General features: G+C 37.0%; 1 protein-coding gene across 1 annotated transcript; it reads right to left on the reverse strand.

Annotated features, from left to right (window-relative positions):
• Positions 1–5,478: 5,478 nt before the first annotated feature.
• Positions 5,479–9,616, reverse strand: jund (JunD proto-oncogene, AP-1 transcription factor subunit). The gene has a single exon (XM_079875226.1). The coding sequence runs from the start codon at positions 9,442–9,444 to the stop codon at positions 8,605–8,607; it is 840 nt and encodes a 279-aa protein (XP_079731352.1). The 5' UTR covers positions 9,445–9,616; the 3' UTR covers positions 5,479–8,604.
• Positions 9,617–12,170: the final 2,554 nt, after the last annotated feature.

The following is a 12,170-nucleotide window of genomic DNA, read 5'->3' on the forward strand; positions in this document are numbered from 1 at the left end:
AATCACCCTGACTGCTCATTCAGAGAAGACAATATATTGATTTAAACATTTTACGACGTGTTTTGTGTGATAAAGCAATATGCGCAGGGGCGGATCATCTCATTAATATGAAAGCTTTCCACACCTGAGAAAGACAAAGAACCTCCCTAATGGCCCTATTAGGAGCTTATCAGGGCCCATCATTCTGACCACCCTTGCACAAAGAATGAGGAGATTTAAAAAAGAATGGCTTTTAAAATTGTTTGGATTTATTTACAACACAACATAATCCAAAGATACACAACAAAAAAGTACCATGTTCATGTACAGAGACATGTACTGTGAATGTTGAAGTCAGCAGGACTCAGTGGCATCTGGGCCCTGAAAAAAAAAAGAAAAAAAAAAAAGTGAACATACTGATATCAAGAGAAAGGCCTGCACGATTTTGGGAATACATTTTTAGATTTTTCTTGTTAAAATTGCTTTTTAAAATTCACAGAATACACACACACACACTCACACAAATGTTTCCAACAATATATTATATAATGAACACCAGGTTTGTTGTGCCTTGTAGGCATAGGCTATGCGCAGTGCTGCATAAAATAATAACAATATAGCAGCCTATATATATTTTCAAAAATATTTCAGAAAACAACTAAGCTAGAGAAAAATATATTGATTATCATGTTACTTCAAATGTTTCCATTCGTTATGATGATATGAAATGAGATAATAGTAAAAACATGAAGCCGTTTGGAGCGTTTTGCTTTTCCAAAATATGATACATTCAAACGCGATCGCGCTGCAAAAATATGATACATTAAAACACGATCGCGATCAAAAATATGATACATTCACACGCGATCGCGCTCAAATATAAAACATTATGGTTAGGCCTACCATATACATATCTACGTTTGAGCAGATATCCACAAACACAGTAACAGTAAACACGGGTCTAAATATTATAATATTCACCATATATCTAGCAACAGTTCGACTGCAATGTGAAATTTATGCAACAATAGCAAACTAATATGTAAGAATTTCTTACCTTATCTTTCTTGTCTTCAAATATCGTTCTTCTTCTGATGTAAATCCAATGTAAGCTCAGGCACGGACGTCTTTCAAACTCGACGAAAAGTGAAGTGTTTTGTTGTTGAGGTAATGAGGGCGATCGCGTTCCATGTGGAGATTTGCATGTGAATCTCTTTTGCGCGAGTGGGCGTGGTAAATTAAAAAATAATTAGGAAGCGTTTGAGAAGCTGGACATCTTGTTGGTTTTATACAAATTACTTAAACAGAGAATATTTGTTTTCGTTTTGAATCCGATCATTTAAAAGTACACACTTAAATGTTTATAAAGGTGTATGGCTCATACATGTGTGACAAGTATTCGCTGAGTTTTGTTTCAGTTTATAGACGTGCTCAAGAAAAAAAAGTTCACCGCGACGGAGAGGCAGAACGCACACCCTGTTTATTTTCTTTATTTTACAAAAGCACAATGTTTTGATTCGATTGTAAGTGGACACATACAAAAGTAGAAATACCACAGATTCTTTTTTTATATTTCTTTTTTCTGTATGACCATAAATGACGGAGAAATTTAAGTTTATAGTGCTACAATGTGGAGAAAATCCAGCAAAACGCGCCCACGCGTTTGTCGACCTCAGAGGGTTAAATATGCAACTTTGGATGGAAACAGCCACTGTGTGTATCAAGAGCTGAGATTCAGATATGCTAATCAGCGTTTCAGAGCAGAGTAGACCAATCACAACAGACTGGGCCATCTGACCAATCAGAGCAGAGTAGCCCAAACACAACAGACTGAGCCATCTGACCAATCAGAGCAGAGTAGACCAATCACAACAGACTGGGCCATCTGACCAATCAGAGCAGAGTAGACCAATCACAACAGACTGAGCCATCTGATCAATCAGAGCAGAGTAGACCAATCACAACAGACTGGGCCATCTGACCAATCAGAGCAGAGTAGACCAACAACAGACTGGGCCATCTGACCAATCAGAGCAGAGTAGACCAACAACAGACTGGGCCATCTGACCAATCAGAGCAGAGTAGACCAATCACAACAGACTGGGCCATCTGACCAATCAGAGCAGAGTAGACCAATCACAGCAGACTGGGCCATCTGACCAATCAGAGCAGAGTAGACCAATCACAACAGACTGGGCCATCTGACCAATCAGAGCAGAGTAGACCAATCACAACAGACTGGGCCATCTGACCAATCAGAGCAGAGTAGACCAATCACAGCAGACTGGGCCATCTGACCAATCAGAGCAGAGTAGACCAATCACAACAGACTGGGCCATCTGACCAATCAGAGCAGAGTAGACCAATCACAACAGACTGGGCCATCTGACCAATCAGAGCAGAGTAGACCAATCACAGCAGACTGGGCCATCTGACCAATCAGAGCAGAGTAGACCAATCACAGCAGACTGGGCCATCTGACCAATCAGAGCAGAGTAGACCAATCACAACAGACTGAGCCGTCTGACCAATCAGAGCAGAGTAGACCAATCACAACAGACTGAGCCGTCTGACCAATCAGAGCAGAGTAGACCAACAACAGACTGAGCTGTCTGACCAATCAGAGCAGAGTATACCAATCACAGCAGACTGGGCCATCTGACCAATCAGAGCAGAGTAGACCAATCACAACAGACTGAGCCGTCTGACCAATCAGAGCAGAGTAGACCAATCACAACAGACTGAGCCGTCTGACCAATCAGAGCAGAGTAGACCAATCACAACAGACTGAACCGTCTGACCAATCAGAGCAGAGTAGACCAATCACAACAGACTGAGCCGTCTGACCAATCAGAGCAGAGCAGCTCTCAGAAAGGCGGGGTTTAGAGAGACTGAATCCTTGATTGAACCTTTTCAGACACTCAGAGAAAAGAGCTGATGCGGCAATGGATATTATGAGACTACTAAAGTGTTTTTTGACCTTGGATGCATGTAAACCTGTTGTAGGAGACTACAAAACAAGCCTTTAGAATAGCATAATAGGTGCACTTTATATAATTTGATATAAAAACGTTCAAAACAGCAAGATTCAGAAAGCATGTCAAACTACCAATGACGTCTTGTATTGACTCTGAACATTAAACGAACACACACATATCACTTATATGAAGTCAAATGCTTTTCATTATTTATTAGATATATTGGTAACACTTTATTTTACAGTGTCCTTGTTACATATGTTACATGCACTTACCATAGTAATAACAGTAAATTATGCATAATTACATGCAACTAACCCTCAACCAAACCCTAACCCTATAGTAAGTACATGTAGTTGCTTAATATTACTCAGTACTTAAATATATAATTACACTGTAACAATGACACCTTAAAATAAAGTGTAACCAATTTATTAAATATTGTAACAGTGAAATACTGCAAGCATTTAGTCCTTCCTTCTTCGTTTATCTTTTTGGCATGTAGTTTCAGGAATAACTTCAGTAAACGCATATAATAATCTGATGGAGCGCCACTGAAAGTCTTGAATGCTTGGATGCATTAACTCAAGGGCAGCCGCAAAAAAAGACCAACAAGTTCATGTCCGAACAACAGGACAAAAAGCACATATTGCCTTGAAAACAAATAAAATGTCCATTTTCTGGTTAAGTGATTTCTGTCACGGTGAACTAAAGGCTGATGTTTTAACTAGGTGTCATCATAACCTTTGACGTAATGAGATGTGAAATAACAGCAAACAATGTAAGAGCTTCTGCTATTCCCTTTCTGGACAATTGAGCTCATTCACAGCAGGTTCACCAGTCAATACTCTTCTCTATCTATTGTGTTTGGTGGAAAGCTTCACAAAAGAGAGTATAAATCAAATGTTGTAGGCAGGGAAACCAAATATGATATGGTGTTGGTCTCTCCCTACTGGACAAAGAACATACTGCATTAATGCAGTAATATAATATATATACTCACTGTAAAAAAGAAGGCTTAATTCTGACAGTAACTTCTGTTTTCCTGCCACATTTATTCTATACTCTCTTTTGTGAAGATTTCCACCAAACACAAGATAAGAGTAACTCTAATTTAATTACCTTTCCCTTGAAAAAGATTACTCTTAATTTTCTGTAATTTAATTACAGTTACTTCTGATGTAAATGCATTAAATACTGTATAGAATTCTACATAAATCAATAGTGGATTTAACACCAAAATGTAATGTCTAATATTAAAATGTTTATGTAACTTTCTCTCTTTAAATACTTTGGTTAATTTCAAGAATAATTTATAAAATTTTATATTATTTATTTAAAAGAATTAAAATAGCTTTTTAATGTATCCTTGTGTTGTTCAACTGGTTGAGGTTGATATAGGATTTAGAAAGTAATAAGAAATGCAATACTAATGTAATCTAATTAGACTTTTGCAGATGTAATTAAGTTAGTAATTACTTTCTTAGAGTACGGTAACTTACCCAACACAGTTTACATATGGACATGAATTCATTCTGTCTGCTTTAGACCTACTTGATTAATCATCAGTATTGAACGTTAAAATAGCATTGTGCGGTGTAAAAAAAAAAAAAATTGCTGTCTTAAATTTTTAAGTACAATCAACTTAGATGTTTAAGTAATTTCAACTTAAATTACATTAAACTAACTTAAAAAATGAGTTGAATCTTGAATAACTTTTTTTTAAAATGCATTAAAGTCCCCCTGTAGTCACCTTTGATCACCAAAATGACATTTAAAAGTTTTTTCCTTGAATTTTTTTTGTCATGCCTTAAAATAGCTTGACTTGACATGAATATGTTGACATGAACTCTATGAATATGCAGATGAGCCCCGCCTCCACTCACTCACTCAGCTCAGAGATCCACTGGTTGACGATCACACGTTGATCTGATTGGTTACAAGGTAGTTTGTGACGTCAGAAACACCAGCGATTTCAAAGCGTGTTTTTGAGACTGTCTTTGGTTCACTGCAGTTTTAAGGAGGAAATACTCAGCAATGGTGTCGACTTATGAATTTACACGTGGTTTGTCTTAAAGCGCTTTAAAAACACCACACAGACACATAAACAACATTAAAAGCTGGATTTTCACCACAGGAGGACTTAACTTATTTTGATGAGTTAAAAGCAATGCAAAAACATATGTTGCCATAATGGTCATATAATTTTTTTTACAGTGTGGGTTTTGATGTTCAGTAGTTCATTTGAACGTTTTACTGGGCTAAATAAATTAAATTGAAATTAAAACGTGACAGTGGGTTGTGCTTCATAATACAAATGCACATAATGATGCCTCTTCTTATAGCATGCAACCATGCATTTACTTGCTGCTGTAAGTAGAGTTTTACTATTTACTAGTTGTTGTACCATGCCTTGACCGCTAGAGGACGCAGTTTCAAACTTTTCTGCAAACGTTTAAATACGACTAGGTCTATATATGTATGCATGAACAGAGGGGGTATAAAATTGCCACAAAATATATAATTTAACAAGTGAATTGAACGGGTTTAATGACATTAATGTACACATCATCACACTAGGAACGTATGAAGGCAGTACAGGACACGTGACAGGTGGAAAGTTTACATTTACAGCACGACACACGTAAAATCCAAAAGAGCATAAAATAAGACATTGTGTGAATAGTTGTATATAAAATAGATACAGTCGTTGATTAATAAGAGCTTGTCGTCAGATAAGGCCTTAAACATGAAGCGTACATGCATGACATCTTTGTTGTGTTTGGTTGCACTCATTTTGAGCTTGTCTCGAGCATGCAAAAAAGTACAGCTGCTTAGATCTTCTCTCATGAGATCAAATGATGTAGCATAATTGCTTCCGCGAGTCCATTTGCTACAAAATATTGTAAACATATTATACATCAGCACCTGTAGTGTCCACTTCAACAGTTCAACGAGAATGAATGGTCACTGGAAGGGTGAGATCATCAGTTGTGTGAACTTTATGCATCAGTAAATGGGTAGTTGACTTGTGACAGCAGCTCAGAATAATGTTAGCTGTTCGCTAACACACAGTTAGCTGACTGACTTCATCACATCCACATGATATGAAATCATTACACTCCCAGGCTGCTGTTTTAATACACTCCATCACTGGGCACTGTGAGGTTTGATGCACTGCAATGTGATATTGCTTGTATACAACTCTTCATATTGAGTATCAAACTTTTTTTTTTGTTGGTTGTTGCTCTGCCGAAGAAAATGGTTCCAGAAAAAGTCCTCTGGATCAGGTGAGAACTGTCAACATGCTAGTGATACAGTGCAAGTGAAATGAATTCAGTGCTCTTATAAATACTCACTAGACTGCTAGTGTGATCCAATTAGTGTACCAGAACTAACTGTTGTAAAGGCCTAAATATATTTATAGTTAAAAAAAATATAAAACACGATTGGTCAATGCAGCGTTCCAGTAGTGCTAATATAACATAGAGAAACAGCTATGAAGCAAAACTATGGAGGCTTGATTTCGCCACTGAATAAAACATATATTTTTTAAAAAGTATGTTATTGCGATTTTTTTTTATCTCACGATTATTATTTTTATCCTCAGAAGTGCGAGATATAAACTCGCAATTGCGAGAACATAGTCAGACTTGCGAGATATAAACTCGCAATTGTGAGGAAAAAAGTCAGAATTGCAAAAAAAAAATGTAATTGTGAGATTAAAAAAAAAACTCGCAATTGCGAGAAAAATAGAATTGCGAGATTTAAACTCACAATTATAAGAAAAAGTCAGAATCGCGAGAGAAAATTGTAAACATTGTGAGATATAAACTCGTAATTGCGAGAAAAATAGTCAGAATTGCGAGATATAAACTCGCAATTGTGAGAAAAATAGTCAGAATTTGCTAAAAAAAAAATGGTCAGAATTCCGAGATATAACCTCATAATTGCAGGAAAAGAATTTTGAGATATAAACTCACAATTGCAAGAAAAAAGTCAGAATTGCGAGAAAAAATTGTCAAAACTGCGAGACAAAATAGTTAGAATTGCGATAAAAAAATAAGCCAGAATTGCAAGATATAAACTCGCAATTGCGAGAAAAAAATTCAGAATTTCCAAAAACAGTCAGAATTGTGAGATATAAACTCGTAATTGCGGAAAAAAAAGAAGTAAGACTTGCGAGATAAAAAGTCGCAATTATCTTTTCAATTTCTTTATTCCATGGCAAAATCAATTTTCCATACAAAGCACCTTTTAGCATATCAGAAACATTTGTTTTGTTGCATAGCAACATTCAGTCAAGTCTGGGACTGTATTTATTTTTATCGGAATGACTGCAATTATTATAATAACAATTTAATAAAATATCAAAGCACCGAAATTAGTTCCAAAAGAAACCAAAACACAATCGTGTTGCCAAGCAACGCACAGACTGACAGTGGACTGATAGAAAGAGGGAACTTTCAAGTTATGTTTTAGGAAAACTTTAGGAACGCTGCTTGTCCAATCAAAAATAGATATGAAATAAAAAAAGATATAGTTCCGGTCCTGGATGATTGATCAATCGCTAAAATATGATGCAAAACAGCATACAATCGCACAATCCTTAATTCCGTTGCATTGCAACATTCTGTCATGTCAGGGACTATATATTTTGGCGGAATGGTGGTTCTTTATGACGGTTTAACGAAAATAATATACATTATTATAATAAAAGCAATGAAAATAGCTCCAAAAGAAACCGAAACAGGATTGAGCGTCTCGTGCTACCAAACAACACACATCTGGCTGATACTTGGAGCGAACTTTCCAGTGACATTTTAGGAAAATGTTATACTGCTTGTCCAATCAAACAGATAAATTTATATATATTTCCAGTCCAGGGTGAAGATTGATCACTCGCTATAATATGACACTGACGCGAAACAATGTTCGCCGTATCACTGCGCACAATCGCTAGTTTCATTGCATAACAAAGCATGACGCTTTGTGAATTAGCTTAGTAAAATAACGGTTTAATTTAAATGAAATGTGCATACTAATAGTATGATACTATCCGTCCTAAATAGTATTCAAAATTAGAATTAGTGTGTCCCAAATCATAGTATGTTGAAATGAGTATTCCAAAAATACCCAGATCTACTTTTTCCGGTCAGAATCCGAGATCCATGCCGCGTTGGACGAGAACGCGATTAGAACTACAAACACCAATAAAAAGTGTTAAAAACTACAAACATGGCGGGTGTGCGAGTCTGACGGTTAAGCAGAGAGGTTTAGATAAAGGGGTTAGGCCAGTATCTAACCTGATGAAAATATATGTATTCAATGTTATCCACATTATATTTAATCTGCACCAACATTGTGAACTTCTGTAAAGGATACGTTTGGTCATTAACTTTTAAATGCATCATTATGCAAATTGCGAACACATGAAAGACCCACGACATATCAACGTGACTACGTTTCTCTCCAAAACGATAGGAAATTAAATAAAATTAAAAAAATTGTATGTGGAGGATTTTAATTGACAAGATGATTGACAGGGCAGTATCACGTGACTAAGCGACAGAGCTGTCCGTTAAAGACGCAGTTGTGGCGAAGTAGTTTGTCCCAATAAAGTTCCCAATTGTCTTTTTTATTATTATTAATAAGCTTGAACTTGATTAGGCAGCAACTGACAGCCGTTATTGACGTGGTTCATCACTCTCTGTTTTAACTGCGCCACTTGCTCTCTCAGCACGCTCGCCGTGGACGCGAGCTCCGTGTTCTGGTTCTTCAGGGATTTCACTTTGTCTTCCAACCGGGAAATCCGCTCGAGTTTCCTCTTGCGGCACTTGGAGGCGGCGATCCGGTTGCGCAGCTTCTTTCTCTCGGCCTTTATGCGCTCTTGTGTGTCCATGTCGATGGGGGAGAGCGGAGGACTGTCTCCGAAGCTTTGCATGTCCGGAACGGTTTGCGGTTCGTCCTTTTGCGGTTGTTGCGTCGCCATTGGGTGCGCGGGCGGCGGCGGAGGGAACGGAATCGTGTCCGTTGAATAGTTCACCGTTGTACTTCCGTACGCGTTTAAGTTCGTATACACGGGCAGGTCCGTGGGCAAGGCGAGGTTAGAGCTGCTTGTGAGTCGGTTAAGCGTCGGTGGAACACACGGTCCACCGTTCAGCTGGTTCTGCTTGTGTAGGTCCTCCAGGGCTTTGACGAATCCCTCCGCGAACTCCTGCTCGTCGCTCACCGACTTCGGGTAGACGAACTGCGAGGTCGGTGTGGTGGTCACCATCCCGTTTGACTGAATAATCAGCCTTTCCAGCTCTGGAGAAGCCAGTTTGAGGAGCCCCAAATCGGGTGAATTAAGAATCCCCTCGGCATCTCTCAAATCTGGCTTGAGGTTCGAGCTATTCTGGTCGTCTAGGTTCAAACTCATGTCTTTCTTCATCATAATGCTTGATATTCCTTGGATATCCTCGTCTGGGTAAAGGCTTGTTCCCATCCTACTACACCCAGTGAAGGGTGTCCAAACGACTCATTTGATCGCACAAGTATTTCCTCGAACGTTTATTTTTATTCCCTTGATCGATTTATGGTATTGTTTTACGATATTGTTGTTTCTCCCTTGCGCGAGAGGTGTTCTCTATGGGCGTCAGTACGCATTTGCAAGTTTTCTATCCCTAAAAATTCCATTATGTCACTTTAGAACGCTCAGATTGGCCAAAGATGACGTTTTCTTCCGGTTTCATTTGCATAAAGGGCGGCGCTCGCCGCTGTCGCCACAGAGACGGCGAGTAAACGGCTAACAGTGCGGTGCATTGTGGGTTGATGTCATAGCGAACGTAGAGAGCGCGCGAGGGTGGGGAAACAAGGCAGCCTGGCTGGGAGAAAATGTTCCCTTATTTTTGAACATGTTGAAGGTCTTTGTACGCTTGATCAAGTGTTCCAGTTTCACTCTAGCTTTTTTATCTGATGGAATAATCCACACTCGTGTAGTAGACTGAGTTGGAAATAGAGATATGAATATTTCCTAATCATTTTATGAATCCCAAGTCGTTAAACTTTATTTATTTACAGGTTTCTGGTGTCCCAGTTTTGCCCAGACTTGTTGATCCCACTGTACATAATATACACTTTAAATATTAGATATTAAAATGTAAGCCTATATATGCACAAGCCACACTCAAAACTCAGTTTTTAGCATTTTATAAAGCTCCCCCCCCCCCCCCCTCCCCCCCAAGATTATGCAAAAGTGCTGAAACTGAAGTGAAAAGGATATTGGCTATAAAAGCATTTAAAAAATGTTTATGAAACATAATGTTTCAATAGCTTGTGTATATTATCCAACATACTTTTAGGTCGGACAATAAAATGCTTATAAATTGCATAATGCTTATCAATTAAAATATGCCTTTTTTTCAAGATTTATGCATTTCAATTAATGGTAAAATTCCATTGAATAATCCTTACATATTATTCATATTATGCATTAAGAATTTTAAATGAGTAAAAAACAAACAGAGTTTAGTAAAACATTTTGCATAAATCTTAATAAAACGAGTGAAATAACCATTTAATTTGATTCATATTCATAAATTATTATATATATATTTTTTTACATTTCAGTGTTTTATTAAGCTCTAGTTTTTTTTACTCATTTAAAATTCTTAATTCATAATTTGAATAATATTGAAGGATTGCTCAATTCAATTTGATAGAATTTACTATTAATTGAAATGCGTAAATCGTAAAAAAAAAAAAAAAGCTTATTTTAATTTATTTGAGTGCACTTGCAGACTTTCATCTCTCTTGTAAGCAATTTATAAGCATTTATAGTTTTATTGTCCGACCTAAAAGTATGTTGGATAATATACACAGGCTATACTGTTGAAACATTATGTTTCATAAACATTTTTTTATATATTTTGCACTTCGGTCATGTGTCATACGAAGAATATATATATTAGCAACATGAAGAGTATTTTAATGTTTTCAGATATATGACAGAATGGATATCTGCCAGAATTATTGTTATATTCATACTTAGCAAATAATTTGCTTTTAAATGCATTTAAATATTAGTATATACACTTCATATTAGACGAAATGTGGATTTGGTAGCAAACTTGTTGCAGTTTAGTTTAGTCAAACATATTTCTTTTATTTCCCATATATTTTAAGCTTGCATATTACTACTGCATAATGTATGCAAAATATAAATAGTTGCAAACAAAACGTTGTTGCATAGCATTTTGCTTTCTGCCACTGTACAAATATCACTTAATGAAGGGAAGGGAACATGACAGCTTTATTTAGAAATCCTAATCTTGAGGGACGTGAAGATGCTTTGAAGTTAAATTGCATTCATGAATTGAATTAGCTGCTGTGTGGATTTCTATAAATAACACTGCAGGCGGTGAGACTGAGAAAGAAGAGAGTGGATAAATGCGCAGATCTGAATGGGAGGCGATGACGTCTGTAGACCGACTGCATCAGAGAATAGAAGCAGCATCATCAGCATCATCAGCATCATCATCCGTTGCCATGGCAACACTGACATGGGCTCTGACGCAGAGGCAGGTGAATGAAGCGGGGGTGAAGATGTGCAGAGCATGAGTGGGTGGAAGAAGAAGAAGAACAGACTGATTTTTACCAGCAACGGATGAGGAAAAATAAAGAGGGTACAACAGATAGTTATGCACACTGAAAGCCATTATTGTTTAATCAAAAACAACATTTTACTTTATAAACCTATGTATGTGTAAATATTAGGGGTGTATAACAATATATCGTCTCACAATATTTCGCAATCCAAAAATGTAGCAATATGTTTTATTGATTGTGACAGTATTGTGGATAGTTCACCCAAAAAGATTACTGTGTGAGGAACTACTATATATAATATAATATTGCAATGGGGGAATATTTGTGTAAAAAGTGGTCTGTGTTATTTCAATTATATCAAGTCAGTGACAGAGTAAAGATATTCATCTAAAATAATTCTGTATTTTCAGCTTCAGAATCATCAATGTTTTTATTCTGGTGTCTCTATTGTCCTGTACATTGGGTTTCCAGCACCAAGTCCGAGTCTATTCATTTACACACACAATGTAATAGCAAATTTAGCATTTTAATCAACAGTACATTTTTTGTTAACCTTTTATCATTCTTGGAGTATCGCAATAATATCGTATCGTGATATAGGCCTATATCGAATCGTGACATGAG

The sequence above is a fragment of the Squalius cephalus genome (assembly GCF_949319135.1).
Source record: "Squalius cephalus genome assembly, chromosome: 7".
In the NCBI taxonomy this organism is placed as follows: domain Eukaryota; kingdom Metazoa; phylum Chordata; class Actinopteri; order Cypriniformes; family Leuciscidae; genus Squalius; species Squalius cephalus.